The 17242-nt window shown below is 40.9% G+C and overlaps 1 protein-coding gene across 1 annotated transcript in view; it reads left to right on the forward strand.

Annotated features, from left to right (window-relative positions):
• The window catches only part of CRACR2A (calcium release activated channel regulator 2A), a 72330-nt gene that overhangs the window by 3108 nt on the left and 51980 nt on the right, over nucleotides 1-17242 (forward strand). Inside the window, exons 2-3 of the mRNA XM_052790423.1 lie at nucleotides 9390-9628; nucleotides 12970-13081. Of these exons, the coding sequence (XP_052646383.1) occupies nucleotides 9407-9628; nucleotides 12970-13081 (334 nt within the window). The 5' untranslated portion in view covers nucleotides 9390-9406. The remainder of the gene's footprint in view (nucleotides 1-9389; nucleotides 9629-12969; nucleotides 13082-17242) is intronic.

A 17242-nucleotide genomic window follows, 5' to 3' on the forward strand; every position in this document is an offset into this window, starting at 1 on the left:
AAGCCTACTAATCAAATATAGATTAGTGGATTTGTTTATATGTGTTTCCCAGACCTTGGAAGTGAGCCATGCAGAAGAGATAGCATGAAGCATATCTTGTACTGCATATAGGAAAATATGGCACTTCTTGTATCATATTTTACCATTACTTCTTGCAATGGAAAAACAGTGGACTAGCAAATTAAATATTCCCGTGCCTCACTCACATGGTCTTGACCCATACAAACTGTCCCACTGACTCAGGTGAAGGTGGTTTCCAAGAGCAAGTTTATAGTTTTAGAAATTCTGAAAATTTTGAAAACAAGAATTCTTGAAAACCCAACTGCAAACCAAGTGCCAAATAACTAAGAAGACACTTGGAACATGCCTCTCGCGTCTTTTAGTGCAATTTGCGTTAGCTTGGGTCCCCTGAGGTCGGTAGCATGGTAGACTGGAATTTTCCACTAACATTTTTTCCATTAAAAATGAATTTTTATTTGAAGAGAATATTTAGTTTGTATCTCAAAATCCTTTAATTCAGGTTAAAGCTGTAACGTTCCTTGACAAACGAGAAATAGAGAGTATATTTCAGGTTTCAAGCCAAATTTTTGTTGCTTTTCAGGCAGATAAAAGGTTTTGATTTTATTTTTCCCCCACAAAGTGACATTTTTAGCAAGGACTTTTGGAGGAGGCAGAGTATTTCAAGTTGTTTGGTTGGGTTTTTTTTTTTTTTGTGAAAATGGTGTACTTTAAAGATCTTGTCAACCAGATTTCACCAGCTGAAAGTAGCTCCATTTAGCAGTGAGTCATTAGGAAAACCTGAAAGATAAGACAATTAAAAGTAACCTATACTGCTTTACTTAAACTTTTTCCGGGCCTTTACTTCAGGGGCGACGTTGTCTGTTTCCAATGCAAATAATTTGTCAACAAATAGAACAGCTCATATGAATTAGTAATACCTCCTGCTAGAACATCATGTTACAGGTTACAGCATTTACTAATATAATGCTGTTTTTAATATAGTTATTTGCTTTTAATTTCAGTGCTGGGGACAATGCAACGCAATAAATCATTTTGTCAGATGGAGTCAGCTCGGTTTTGACTTCACCATGCTTGGAAGGTGTTGCATATCTTGTAAGGTGCTCCTTCTTAACAATAGGTTTTACTTCTCTGAACTAACATTTTATGTTTTGGAAAGAAGTCAATATAATGGTAAAATAGCGCTGTATAGTTCTATAATAGTTCTGATACAAGTTCTGTAACTGCTAACGTCACTACTGTTTGCATGAAAACATTTATAAAAACTAATGCTGCAGCCACAACCGTTAGCCAGAGTTGTTGTCCAAAATACATAACTGGCCAAATTGTATTTGTATGCAGTAAGGATTTATTGATAGGTTAGAGAGACAGAATTTGCGGGGAAAACATGCACTCGGATACACAATACACACTTCCACCACCATTCTGCTCAGGTGTTCGGTAGGTTAACAGTTTCTTGAAGGCTGAAGGTTCTAGCAACCAGCAGGCAGGCAAGGAACAAGAGAGAGGGAGAACAGGTCTTCTTGGAGAATGGTGTCCTTGAAGAAGACAGGAAGAGCAGGTGGAGGGGGAGAAGGAGAGTGTAGGTCCTTGAAGCATGCAGAGGCTGCAGGCAGGGTGCTCTGACAGCTCTGATGATCCTGTGATTATTCTGCAACAGTGATTTCCATGATGATTGTTGCCCCTAAATTCAGCGTCCTTTTACAAGAAATCTGCATTTCGAGACAGTTCTTAGCTTTTCATCTCTTAGATACCTTAAAAAGGAAGCATCCAAAGCAATGAAGCAGGAGGAAAAGATGCATTTCCACTCAAATCCTAACTACTTAGAGTAGCTTTATTCCTCCAGGAGCCTAGCAGCACTAAGCGGGTTCATTTAACTTCACCCTGCCTTTTCAGTATGGATCCCTAAGAGCTGCTGATATTTAGCCAAAATCAGAGAAGTTAGTGCTGGAAGGAAAGTGAGAGGTTCTGTCATTATTGTTGCCTGCATCTTAGTTGTCTTTCATTAATGTTTCCATATTGAAGGGGCAGGATGGGGAGTAAATGAATCTGCCTGCTTCCTTTGCTTACCTCTGTTACCTTTAGACATCTGAATTTTAACACATGGATAGTTTTGTGTACTGCTTCCATAGAGGCCAGCAAGAAGCCAGGCAGGCGACTTTCTTCTTCTGTGTGGAAAGCTAGCCTTCGGGAGAGGCAAATTTTCTTACAAACCCAGTGAAAATTACTTGCTTGGATGGAGATGTTAAAAATAGAAAAGGTCAGTGAGGACATGATCACCAGTCAGAGAGTTGGGATCCTGCATCATTGTGCACAGAAGTGACATAGTTTAGGGGTTTTTTCCAACATCTGGATTTGTGGATTCATCTAGGGACAAATGCCAAGTAGGGAGTGAGCGGTGCCTCTCCAAAGTCTTTGGTAGCCTGTTTTGGAATCGTTAATGCTGTCACTTCAAACATCTTTTCTGTTTTTCTCCTGTTTCCCAGTTAATATTGTGGAGACTGTGCTTCTGATACATGACCTGGTTTTTTTTTCCTTCTTTAGTTTTAGGTATGTTTTTTTTCTTAGCTAGTCATCTTCCGAAAATGAGGAGTTTCATTTATATGGTTACGATGTATGTATAACCAACAACATCTTCTCCCAGGTCTTTTCCCTCCTTGATTCTGCTCATCTCCCTTACCTTGAAATAAATTGGGGGTAATTTTATGGAGATCTAAAAATTTGTTGTGGTATAAATGAGGCTTTGAGCTTTCATTATGCAGAATATCAAAGTAGATGATCCTAATGGTTCCCTTCATCTTTAAAAGCTACAGTCAGGGCTGGTTGGAGAGTTTCTATTAAGACTGATTGTAAACAGAATTTGGTTCTCCCCCACAAATTTACTCACAGGAAAGGAATTTCTACATAATTCAAAGTTTTCCTTTTTTAGGCCAGTGGGTGCAGGATTCCTTGTTGTCTGCCTTTGCTGCTCCCCCGAAATTATTTTCATGACACGTGCCTTTCAGGCTATCCTGTTGTAGTCCCTCATAGGAACTCCAGCCTGCCTTGGATCCATCCCTCCACGGTTAAGCTCTCCGCACCCACCCTGTGGTGCACTAGCTCCTAAGATGAGGAATCATGAGAGATCGCGTGCATCATGAGAGATGTTACCTAGCCAGTGAATTCAGGCTGTGTGGAAGAGAAGAGGCTTTTATGACAAATTTCAATGCCTTTCTGAAGCAAAAGCACGAGACTTGCGTGTTTGTACTTGAAAAGTCAAAATTGGAGGAATGAAGGTCCCATTTTTCACCTAGTTCAGTCCAGGTGTTCATATGCTTAGGTCAGGCTTTACAATGCTTCCATGAGGACTTACAGGGTAATTGTCTTAGTCATAGTAGAGGAAAAAAATATGCATTTTTGGGGGGGATGCACAACTTTGTGTCTCTCCTAGTTGTTTTAAGAGTAAGACCTGAAGTTTTACCTTGAACGGTCATAAAGTCTTTACAAAATGTCTGAAAGTAACATTGAGGTCCACTGATCTATTCATCTGTTTCAAGGAATGATACCCTATGCCATTATTTGCGGATTTGTTTGGTCTGTTCTTCCATGATGGCAGTTGCGCTACCTTTGCAGTCAGTGGTTCGGTGCTCTACTTTCTTTATCATTGGATGGTATTTCACATCTAGCTTGTCTGCCATGTTGCAGCACAAGAGCGTTGCTTCTTGTGTATTGCGTTACATGTGTAGGGAGTATTTTTCTCCAGTCCTGTTTCTAGCAAACTTGCACGTACTCGAAGATGGTTATTGTGCTCTCTTTCATCTTAGCAGTCCCATTCTTTTGTCCTTCTCTATAGGTGCTGCTTTTTTTGATTCTTGATTTTTCTTTGACGTGTTTCCATGGTGGGCCACTTGGCCTTAATTGATCTAAATAAACTATAACTGTCCAGATCAAATGGAAAGGATTCTACAACAGGGTTCACTGTCTAATTGGATGAACACTTGTCCAAGGGCAGGGCACAGTAATGGGGAACAGAATGACTTCTTCCACCAGGCTTGTGCCAACTTAAAATAATTGTGGTGGTATATTTTAGCAGCTTTAGAACCTTTTCAGCGTAATTAACTAACTCTGACACCAAGTAAGTTCTGAAGAGGTCCCTGTTCATGTGTCAGGCATACTACAGAACAGCTGCAGGTTATTTTAATAATGATAATTTGGTTGTAGGAAAATGTATTTCTTGTAGCAAAAGTATGCAATCTAATTTTTATTTGCCAGCGTTTGTAAAACATAAATGCTATCTCTTATGAGAGTATTTTGTATAAATCCATGGTGACCTCAGTAGTAAGTAAGCTTACTACATTTTTCTGCTGATGATTCATGTTTTGAATTGTGCTGCAGAAAGTTTGTACCTATAGACAGATGCTAAAAAAAAATATTTTACTGAAAACTAGAAACTTGGAGACATGAATGCAGGTAAAACAGCTCTGTAAGTTTTTAACTACCACAATTAGGGAGAATGGGGTTGTCACAAGGCACAACTTATGAAATCTGTGCATAAACAGTGCTCTGCATCTCTAGAATTTGGTGATTTACAGTACACCTGACTGGAAAATCATGATGACAATGTCATTTGAAATACTAACAGTGACCTGCCTTTTGCAGACCGGTCCAAAAATACCTCGTGATTAATCATCTGTAAAACCTCATAAAGCCACATCCTTGTTTAGTATTATTTGGAGCTATGCTTGTTTGCATTGGCTCATGATACGACCTATTTTGCATAGTGAAGTGTTTGTAGCTAAAAGAATGGAAATCAAAGGTCTTGATAGAATAGAGTAGTCTTTTGCATTTGTAAGCCATTTGGTTTCTGAAGGAGATGGATGAGTGAATGGAACTGCCTATGTTATTTAAAACTAGCCTTGGAATAATTACGTTGCTGATCCAGTAACGTGGCGTAAATTGCAGTTCTAATCTTTCGCGTTATTACCAGCAGTTGCAAAGTGTCAGGACACTCTAGGAATTATGATGAACTGTACCAGCTTTGGAAGCTGCCATAAGAATTAAGAATTCTAGTGTATGCTCTAATTTAATTTTCTGCTGTATTCAAGATGCTTGCTGTGTAGCAGGTTTTTATGATGTGTATGAAAGGTGGGGCAACTTGTAGGAAGGTGAGGCTCCTGTGATGCACACATGACTTCATTGTGTGGTATGGAAGTATTTAGAAAGAAAGCATGGTGACGTTTTCTGAATTGTATCTGTACTGTTTGCTAAATGTAAACAGCTTTATCAAACTGCATATAGTGCCTTTTTGCTCCACCGTTTTTAATCTGTTTTCATATTTCTGTTCTTTCCCATGCAATTGGCTATCTATTGCTTGCACAGTTTTTCTTTTTTCTTTTTCTTAAGGAAGGCTAATGAACTGTGCAGAGACCACAGGCTCTAGCAGCACTTACTATCGTGATTAGCTTGGCCTGTTCCTGCAGCTGTGGGCTTTTGAGAAATTGTTGAGAAGTGAAAAAGAAAAAAGAATCTATTATATCCAATACACTAGGAGTCTGGGTCAGAGTCTGGGTCAGATCTTGTCAAGACCATCTTCAGGCTGCACTTGTCCCACTGATTTTTGGTATTCTTAAACCTGCTTTTAAGTTACTGTCACAGCAAAGTTGAAACTGATGGCCTGATTTTGATTACCTCATACACTGGTGTCAGTCAAGAACAAGCTGTATGGAAGTAAGTGAAATTTAGGTGTGTAAAAGCAGTATGAAAGGAGAATCTCACCCAAACTATTATACCACTGTAGTCTGAATGTGGCTTGCAGTGGCATTTCCATCTGATCCACTTGCAGGTGGCTATATAGAGTCAGGGCAAAGATTCATCTAGCTCATACACTGTTTTTGAGACTGTCTAATATTGGAAACCTCAGGAAAGTGATTAAGGAACAGGGCAGTTATGGAGTGATCTTTTCCTTCGTGTATCTTCCCAGCTACTGATGCTTGGTCAGACTTTCTGAGCTAGAAATATTCCTCCTAAGAGAAAGACTATAGCTGTTCAGGCAGCTGTCATAGCCAAATGCCCCTTGTTACGTCTGACCTATATTCCCTGTGACAGCATTTCCTAGCCTTGTTCATTTTCCAGGGCCTGCTTGGCTGCTGGCATGGGTGCTCCGGCAGGCTTCGGTGCCTTTTGGGGTGCGGAGCGCAGTGAGCCCCAGCAGAGGGGCTTACCCGCCGCAGCGGGCAGCGAGGGGTGCCGGTGCCTGCATGCTGTGTGCTGGCGGAGGGGCAGCGGCTCGGTTCAAATAGCTGCTCTCAGGGTTTATAAAGCACCCTTGACTGCCACATGTTAAAACTGAAGTAAGACCCGTTCTGAGAAGGAGTTTCCTAAAGTGGGATGGTATTGGGTGTAGCCATCCTTTGCCTTCTCTCAGAATGTTTTTTCTGCTGCTGCTTGTAACTCTGCTTTAGGAAGGATTTTGACAGCTAAGTTCTTTGGTCATTAAGCCAAAATTATTTCAGCTTTGGAGACTATTTGAACAACAGTCCTGGGATGATCGCAGTTGGGAGAGAGAGCGAGGGAGAGAGAGGAAAATTTACCTATGTTTGCAGATTTTTGCCACATGGTTTCAGAGAGGGGCTGGGTGATTTGCTCATCAAAGTCCTAGTTTGGTTTGAAGTCAATGGCCTGTTTACAGTGCTTTTATACTTACATGCAACATGGGAAGTTCAACAGGCTGGCCCATAGCTACTAGAGAAATAAACCACTTTGTCATGGAAAGCTACTGCAAGCTGCAAGTGTGACAAACTGTACATCTAAGAAGTTCTTGAAAGATGCTGTGATTTAAGAGGTATAAAGCACTGCCAGGTTTGAACTTAAGCATAGAATAAAGCAGACTCTGGCTGAGTTACAATGTCTATGTGACCAGAGCCTTTTCTCCTTAAGAACTTGAGTAGACGAGCTAAAGTTTTTGTTTCCTTGGATTCTACCTTCACATCCATGCAATGCCAAAGCTTGTACTCTGAAGACAACATACATTTCAGATTGAAATAACTCTCGCTGGCCTCTGTTGGAGTTGTTCCAGATTGTGCCGGTCATGCTGGATCAGAATCTGGCCATGTTCCTTTATAATAGTCAAATGCCTCTCAAAGTACTTCACTCTGTTAAAAACTATCAGACAAATCTGTGGCTACTTCAGGTAGGCCTATTTAGAAAAACAGATACAAAGTCAAGTTGTTGCATGTCATCTGAGCCCTGGTAACTCTACACATGTTCTTAGCCTGTCACAAATACACAGTACCTCAGTGAAATAGACTGTTTCTCTACTTGGTTTACCCACATGATAATGACTTAAGATCATACAGGGAGTCTTACAAACATCAGGTGAGGCATGATAACCCATGATTAGTCAATAGTGCCTTTGAGCCCATAGGCTTTTGGGAAAGCCTGCTCCTTTTGTATTGATAGCTGTGTGTTGCACAATTGTACACGTTTGGAGAGGGAAAACTATTTACATCTGACCTCCTAGAATGGATTTAAGATCAAATTATACCCAAACATGAATATATACAAATATTTTCATGCAGGGGCTATAATGCAAATTTTCACAGAGGCTCTTTAGAATGTGATTAACTTACGAAGTCTTCCCACCAAGTTCACTAGCAATTAGTTCTCCTTCACAGGTGAAAGTCAAAGCCCTAAGTAATAAGGATTAATCTAAGGAAATGTTTCAGAATTCCATAATCAGTTATCTTCTCTTAATTTTACTTAATTGATTTAAACACCATGATCCATCATGTTCCATCAGTCATCAATTACCTTCCATTCTATAGCCATCATATGAACTGTATTCCAAAGCACTGGATGCAAATTGTAATATGTGGTGTTAAGATGATGTGATGGGTTAACCCTGGCTGGATGCCAGGTGCCCACCAGAGCTGTTCTATCACTCCCCTTCCTTCTCAACTGGACAGGGGAGAGAAAATAGAACAAAGAGCTTGTGGGTCGAGATAAGGATAGGAGAGATCACTCACCAATTACCGTCACGGGCAAAACAGACTCAGTTTGGGGAAAAATTAACTTGATTTATTACAAATCAACCGGAGTAGGGTAATGAGAAATAAAACCAAATCTCAGAACACCTTCCCTCCACCCCTCCCTTCTTCCCGGGCACAACTTCACTCCCGGATTCTCTACCACCCCCCCAGCGGCACAGGGGGACGGGGATGGGGTTTACGGTCAGTTCATCACACGTTATTTTCTGCCGCTTCATCCTCCTCAGGGGGAGGACTCATCACACTCTTCCCCTGCTCCAGCGTGGGGTCCCACCCACGGGAGACAGTCCTCCACGAACTTCTCCAACGTGGGTCCTTCCCACGGGCTGCAGTTCTTCACGAACTGCTCCAGCATGGGTCCTTTCCACGGTGTGCAGTCCTTCAGGCACAGACTGCTCCAGCGTGAGCCCCCCACGGGGTCACAAGTCCTGCCAGAAAACCTGCTCCGTGGGCTCCTCTCTCCACAGATCCGCAGGTCCTGCCAGGAGCCTGCTCCAGCGCGGGGTTCCCACGGGGTCACAGCCTCCTTCGGGAACCCACCTGCTCCGGCGTGGGGTCCTCCACGGGCTGCAGGTGGATATCTGCTCCACCATGGACCTCCATGGACTGCAGGGGGACAGCCTGCCTCACCATGGTCTTCACCACGGGCTGCAGGGGAATCTCTGCTCCGGCGCCTGGAGCATCTCCTCCCCCTCCTTCTTCACTGACCTTGGTGTCCGCAGGGTTGTTTCTCTTACATGTTCTCACTCCTCTCTCCGGCTGCCGAATACCGCCGTCCCAACTTTTTTTCCTTCTTAAAAATGTTATCACAGAGGCGTTACCACTATCGCTGATTGGCTCGGCCTTGGCCGGCGGCGGGTCTGTCTAGAGCCGGCTGGTATGGGCTCTGTCGAACACAGGGGAAGCTTCCAGCAGCTTCTTACAGAAGCCACCCCTGTAACCCCACCCGCTACCAAAACCTTGCCACACAAAACCAATACAGATGATCAGTCAAAAGGATACCAGTTGAATACTTGTAGTGACTTTAAATTATATTTTCCTTTACCCGTATTTCTTGTGTTTTCTTCTTCACGTTAATTGATTGTCTGTATTTCTTGTTAAACTGGCTGATTTTGCTTTGAGATTCCTTTTCAGAGCTAGTTTTGTCTTCTTCTCTCAGACTCCCTGCTCCTTGTTCATCGTCCCATTTGCAGCGTCTTTAGTGCAGCCCATCAAGGGTAGGCATTTTCAAAAACCTTTTTCTTCTTCTAAGCTTTAGTGCCTAATTAAAGAGATGGTTGCTAAGAGATTGTGGAAAGCATCATTAAGAGGGTCTGATTTGCTCTTTTCCTTACCTTCCATGCACAGGTTTCAGATCAGAATTTATGAGTAAATGGGATAGCAGCATCCCAAAATATTCCTGTGCTGAGATTGTGACAATGGACAGAATACAAGGAGACTGTGCCAGTCCTGTGCCACCAGGAGAGGCAGAGAGGAGTAGGACTGGAGAACAAGACCCAGGACTAACTGTGTTGGGAAAAGCACGTGAGTTCTTTCAGATTTGTGATCTGGAAGGCAAAGGCTTCATCACTCGTCAAGACATGCAGGTAAAACAAAATTGGCTGTGTGAAATGCACAATGAGAGAAGCTCCTAACACCCTTAATGAGTTGAGACGGATTAATTTAGAGTTAAAAATTGTAACACCCTCCTGATAACTTTAAAGAGATATGTAGGATTTTGAAATACTTTCTTTGAAGTCTTACATAATGCTTGCATTTGTTTTCCAGACAAAGAAACAAAAAAGTGGAAAATCAAAATAAGTGAAGTTTAAAAAAGTGCCCCAGGAATTTAATTCCGTTCTCGTTGAGAGATTTGAAACAACAGTAAATTCATTACTTTGCAATTTGCCACAGTATCATGAGTGTATTCAGTCCACCAATTTTATCTTTCTGTTTTTTCAGCAGAGTTATATAAATAAAGTCTTTCAGTCTGGTTTCACCTGCCAGACAATGGTGAACTCTCAGCTGGATCACATATATATGTAGGAAGTATAGAGGAACAGTATTTTAGCATTATTCAGTGTTCACAATAATCTTACCAAATTGTTCTTCAATTGTTTGAGGAGCCAAAATCAGATCTGCTGAAAATGTTGATGGAAAAAAAGCAGCTGTATAACAAAATCTTTTGAAAATGGGATTGGGTGCATATTGCAGAAATGATAAGATGATTTGAACCAGTATGTGGCAGAAAACGGGAATGTACTCATGCTTGACGTGCAAAGCATAATTTCATTGTGTTAATCCATTTGAACTTCAGTAATTATGGAAGAAATAGAATTGGGAAGCGGTAGCAAAATAAATTCAGTGCAAACTACCAACGGAGGCATCTAATACAAAATTTAGAAACCTTCCATATTCTCAGAAACAAAGATATGTCTGTACATAGGAAAATGCAAGCGAAACACTTAACTACCTACATTGGAAAAGCAAAAACCTCATAGTAAACTGCTCAGGTTACTAACTCAAGAACTTTCTGCACAGTTGTGTGTTGGTGAGTGTTGTGATGACCCGTGCTAATTCTGCGAAGTGGAAAAAAGATGGGAGTGCAGATGCTTGCTCTGCTGCAGGCTTTACCAATATACATTATCTCATTGAAGTAACTGAATGCAAACAAATATGTTGTTAGTGGTAATTTTGGTAAATCCAGACCCATAGAGAATTTCATGGATTATAATTTTATTGTCTTTCCAAAAAGTGAATGCCATATATTTTCACCTAGTGGAAGACCCATATATGTATATGTATGTATGTGTATATAAAAGGTTTTAATATCTGTTTTTGCAAGGAACGTAAAAACATTTATTTCTCTTTTATTCTAGGTTTTATGCTTAGAGTGCTGATAAATTTATACTTCAGGTTCTAAAACAAATGTTGCAAAAAATGCAGTAGCAAAAGGGTTGCAAAGAACAGATAAAGTACATTTCTTCTATTTCACCATGAGTATTTGTTTACCATATTTGACAATGTCAGTATGTATCTAAGTGTCTATTTAAATACAGAAATAAGGGTGCTCAGAACACTTGAGATGTTTCTTTATATTACAAATACAGACCTTTTGAAGATACTGGATTATCCTTATTCCACTCAACACTGTAGGAAATCAAGAGTAATTCAGCTGAAATCAGTGCAGTTCCATTGACAAAAAAACTGGCGTGAGACCCATCTCCTCCATTTGACTTTACAGTAATTTAGTGACAGTGAATAAAAATTATGAACGGAAGTCTTTTACATTAATTCCAGTGATTCAGAAACCCTGATTCTTTGAAGCCAGTGATAGCTTTCTCATTGTCCCATCTCCCTTGTAATTCAGTAGTGGATTAATAGAGATTTATGTGGACACCAGTGACAGTAATCTGCAGTGTTTTCTAATGGATTTGGTACCCATTATTTTATTAATATACGAAATAATGGTGTGTTATACTGAACAACTGTACCTGAGACGCATACTCTTACAGTTATTCATTATGCTTGATTAGAATGACTAGTTAACTAGAATCCCTGTTTTGCGAATGTGAGTTTGAAATCAGTATAGTTGACTTTGCACTTTTCACGATGTTCACTCCCTGTAGCAAGGATATAAATCAATAAAGTAAATCAGTTTTTTTCCTTAAAAGGTACCAAGCGTTGATCACTTTTGCGTCCTGCTGTTAGTTCAGTACTACTTACCATTAATGAACCATTGCTTCAAATACAAGATGCTAACGTTAAGCTTTTTAATCTTTAGTCATGTGATATGAGGCGTGATTTTCAACAGGGAGTGCTGAGTATCTAAAAAACACCGAGTATCTAAAATCCAATTAACTTCAGTGGAACAGATCTTGTGAACAAAGTTTTCTGATGTGTCTATAATACAGTAATTATATTAAAGGTTTAGTCCTCCCTGATGATATCATATTGTTTATTTTGAGATTATGTTAATACTGGTTGTTTGGAATTTTTCATTCCATTTCAAAATATCAAATGTGCTCAACTTTCAAACAAACAAGAGGTTTTCTGATATTGCAAGAAAGCAAATTCCACCTGAGACGTGAAACCACAGCTTTGCACTTTGGGCCTTGAGGTTATCATGAATAACGAGAATTAGTGTTGCGAAATGTTTTGGTTTAATGTGTGTGGCAGAATTGGGCTCAGATCTTGCTCTTAGCTATTTGACCTCCATCTTTTTATTTAGCAGAGTAAAAGAATTACAGTAAAACCATCAGGGCCAGATTTAAAGAAATTTTTTTTTTTTCTTTTATGCCTGTCTTTAGATTCTCAGGAAAAAATAAGTGATTTTGTGGAGCTGGTTTCATGAAGTTTTGTCTTTTTTGGTGTAAGCATACTGCATTTCAGAAGTAGACAGTCATGAACTACATTTAACTCATTACAGGAGCAGCAGGTTTGCTCCTTGGACCATGCAGCCTTCTTAGCTTTGTTTTATTTATTTATTTACTTACACATTTTAAAGCAGCTTTAATTAGGGCAGTATACCCTCTTATAATGGTCTTGTTTAGAGAGTCTCTTGCTTGATCTCAAGACGTGGAAGGAACTAGCATTCTGCTGCTAAGTTTGTCCAGCTGCATGATAAGGCATTTCACCAATATAATCAGGCCATTTCACCAGGATGCTGAGACTCCACCTCAAGTTATACCTTTTCCCTGTGTGATTGGAATCTGTGTCACAAGGAGATTGTTCTCACTGCTTTGTCGTAAAGGATTCATGAAGGCAAATAATGAGGTCAGAAAAGCAAATCTCCCTCAGCTGATGTTGTTTTACTCTGTGATGTATTTGAATTTTCACTCTGGTAAACAAAAGGACCTATCCTTCTGTATTAGGATGTTCTGTAGGATCTAGTCTTCCTTTCATTCTGTAGTAGTGGGTAAAGTTGCTGTATGTTTTGTCATTCCAGAGACTGCATCCTGAGTTACCTCTTAGCCTGGAAGAGCTTGAAAAAGTTTTTGTTACATTGGATGCTGATGGCAACGGCTCACTTACCCCAAAAGAGTTCACCACAGGCTTCAGTGAGTTTGGAAAGCATGTCTCCTGTATAGAGCTTTATTCATATTCTATACTCTCCACATCAATAAAGCAGCATTTTATCTTAACAGTACACTTAACGATGCACACGGGGAGCCAGACTATTCCCTAGATATAGCAGATATAAGTCACAGATGAAGAAGTGGTCAAATTATGTCTATAAATAGACAAAGGGCTCCAGGGTCTTTCTCTCCTGTGTACGATGGCAAGCCATGGCACAATATGAGACATATGATGTAACCATCTGAATTACACCCGTTTTAAGCCGTGGAGTACATCTATGAACAAATTTTGGAAAATTTCCCTTGAGGGGAAAAAAAAATATTGTGTTTTATTTTGTAACAGGTCATAAGACCTGAGAGATAATTATCTCTAAGATTAACGTAAGACAATGTTGAAAATGTGTTAATAACCACTATCGTTATAGCTGTGGGAATGTTTTCTACAACAAATTAATTCTTCAAGTGATGTTACTTCATTTCAAAACAAAACAGGATGAGGCAGTTATTATTACTGCATGATGGGAGCTGATAAGTTCTTTGTAACTGCCTGCTTTGCGCTCTTACTGTCATGTTCTCTGTGTTTGTGAAAGCGTTGTCTTCTTCCCAGCCATGAGGTTCCAGATAAGATGACAATGTTAGTGAGGCTGTGTTTGGTTGTTTACGCAGAATCAATTTTGTAATTAAATTTTAGCTCTGCTGACTATAAGCATCAGGTTTAAGCATTTTCTCTAGAAAATGGAATCTCTTCTCTGTGTGAATTGTAACGTTAAATCTCCATTTAAACACTATGTATAGGCCCAGCAAATAGGATCTTCATTTTTGTTTGCAAATTGTCAATCATTTGAAATTTTAATTCTCTCATGTCCCACCTCTCCCATTTTAGAGCTAGATCAAGTATCTTAATAAAGAGTGTGCTTTAATCTGCAAATTGCCGTTATTGAAAAATGAAATAATGTATTATTGCTTTAGTTTTCATAAGTAAATTATACATGTTTCTTAGTTAAATGAAGATTATTTTCATAAGTAGTCCCTGCAAAACCAAAATTTTGTGTTAAGGGAGGTTGTAAGTGACTGTCATCTCCAGCAGCTCCAGAGCCTGGGAATTCCTCCTGCCCAGCTGCTAGAGCCCAGTCCAGAGACCCAGATGGATGTGGCCGCTGCTTTCCTGTTTGCAGGTTCAACTGGCAGTGAAATTAAACGTGTACTCCAGAGACACCCACACGTGCACACACACAGGCACACAAAGGACATGGGCACAGCAGGCTACACAGGCTGCCACAGACAGGGTCCTGCCTTCTATGGCACCTATGTGTAGGATTCACATAAAACATAAGGATAGACAGTGTAAAGCATGCTACGTTTTAACCTGCTACACAGGATTGACAGGTATTTTCTAGGGATCCAGGCTACGTAATCATACATTTGGCTGTGTACATTTGGTGATGATGTTGGCATTCCTAGTAGAAGCAGAAGCTATACAAGATAAAGGCTGCTTTAGAAAACTAGAGAATGGAGAAAGCAGAGTAGTGTCTGGATAAAACTTGTACTGCACCAATTACCATGGGAGAATCCTGTTCATATTTCTAAACGGTAGCAAATCTGAAATTTACTATAACCTGTTTTTGCAACATAATCTATTGTCTCTGTTTTCAACATACTCTGCTGGGTGCTATGAGAAAAAATGCAAGATAGAGTTCATAAAACCACAAAACCACACCAGTATTTCTGTTTCCTTGGGTCGATGGTAGCCTCTGTACTAGAATTTAGAATATAACCAAAGATCCTCTGCAGAAAATCACAATACCCCTTTTGCCTAGATTCCTTAAAAATTCTGACTTGCAAATGTTCAAATATAATAGCTGGCACATTTAGAATTTGATGGAATGTATCTGGTCTTCACCAACTGAGCACAGGTGCATTGATTGTTCATGTGGCAATTTCACTTGTGCATCCTCACTGTATAGCTACTGTACTTCTTTCTTCGTTTCTTTTTATGGATGTAGCTAAAAAGCCTTGTAGCTGTTTGGTTTAGTATTTTTTGCAGGTCACAATGTTTTGGGGTCTCTTGTCTGTATATATATATATCCTTTTTATCTCCAAGTTGTATCTTTCTTTTTTTTTTCATTGTATTCATTGTAGGACCTCAGCTTACCTCTTTTTTGAGGTCAATATTGATACAGTCAGATCTGAAGCCAGATCAGATGCAGTCAGATCTTTTCTACATACATGTCCCCTCCACACCCTCCCACTTTGAGATATGAGTTCAGATAGTTTTGCACTTTTGATTCTAAGATAGTTTCAAGCTTCACCTGTTTGTTAATTTACTTGAACCCTTCAGACCAGTTGACTTCAGTAACACCTATTCTTGCTTAGCCTCATGTTTAATTTAAACTGAATCAACTCATTTGTCAATCCATGGTTATTTCTTATAATCAGTTCTTCTATAGTGTTCTCAGCACTTACTAGAGCAAATACAAGGTAACATCACGTGTTGTTGGCTAGTGAAAAATTGTTGAGAAAGTCTCATGACTTTCCTTACAGTCTTTCATGACTATGATGGGGTGTCAATAGCCAGGAATGTCAGCATCACAAAATGGTTGAGGTTGGAAGGGACCTCTGGAGGTGATCTGGTCCAACCCCCCTGCTCAAGCAGGGACACCTCAGGCCAGTTGCTCAGGGCTACGTCCAGATGGCTTTTGAGTTTCTCCAGGGAGGGAGACTCCGCAACCTCCCTGGGCAACCTGTGCCAGTGCTCAGTCGTCCTCACAGTAAAAAAGTGTTTCCCGGTGTTCAGATGGAACCTCCTGTGTTTCTGTCTGTGCCCATTGCCTCTTGTCCTGTCACTGGGCACCACCACAGAAAAGAGCCTGGCTCCATCCTCTTTGCACTCTCCCTTCAGGTATTTATATACATTGATTATATCCCTGAGCCTTCTCATCTCTAGGCTAAACATTCCCAGCTCTCTCAGCCTTTCCTCACATGAGAAATACTCCAGTCCCTTAATCATCTTCTTGGCCCTTTGTTGGACCCTCTCCAGTATGTCCATGTCTCTCTTGTACTGGGAAGCCCAGAACTGGACACAGAACTCCAGGCGTGGCCTCCCCAGTGCTGAATAAAGGGAAGGATCACTTTCCTCAACCTGCTGCCAATACTCTGTCTAATGCAGCTGAGGATACCGTCAGCCGCCTTTGCAGCAAGGGCACATTGCTGGGTCCTGTTCAACCTGGTGGCCACCAGGATACCCAGCTCCTTTTCTGCCAAGCTGCTTTCCAGCCGGGTGGCTCCCAGCAGGTACTGGTGCATGGGGTTGTTCCTCCCCAGGTGCAGGACTTTGCACTTCGCCTTATTGAACTTCATGAGGTTCCTGTCAGCCCATTTCTCCAGACTGTTGAGGTCCCTCTGGATGGCCGCACAACCTTCTGGTGTATCAGCCACTCCTCCCATTTTGGTGTCATCTGCAAACTTGCTGAGGGTGCACTCTGCCCCATTATCCACGTCGTTAATGAAGATGTTAAATCGGACTGGATCCAGTATTGATCCCTAGGGTACATGCTAGTCACCGGCCTCCAACTAGACTTTGCACTACTGATCACCACCCTCTGAGCCCAGCCATTCAGCCACTTTTCAGTCCACCTCACTGAATGCTCATCCAGCCTGTACATCAACAGCTTCTCTATAAGGATCTTGTTGGAGGCCTTACTCAAGTCCACGTAGACAATATCCACAGCTCTCCCCTCATCTACCAGGCCAGTCATTTCATCATAGAAGTTTATCAGTTTGGTCAAGCATGACTTCCCCTTGGTGAATCCGTGCTGACTACTCCTGATGATTTTCTCATCCTTAACGTGTCTGGAAATGGTTTCCAGGATTAGGTGCTCCACCACCTTCCCAGGGATCAAGGTTAGGCTGAGTAGCCTGTGATTCCCTGGGTCCTCTTTCTCGCCCTTCTTGAAGATTGGAGTGACATTTGTTTTCCTCCAGTCTTCAGGCACTTCTCCCAGTCACCATGATCAATCTAAGATTATCAAGAGTGGCCTCACAGTGACATCTGCCACCTCTCTGAGCACTCCTGGGTGCCTCCCGTCAGGGCCCACAGACTTATATATGTCCGGTTTACTTAAGTATTCCCTGACCTGACTGATC

This window comes from Harpia harpyja, chromosome 6 (genome assembly GCF_026419915.1).
Source record: "Harpia harpyja isolate bHarHar1 chromosome 6, bHarHar1 primary haplotype, whole genome shotgun sequence".
NCBI lineage: Eukaryota > Metazoa > Chordata > Aves > Accipitriformes > Accipitridae > Harpia > Harpia harpyja.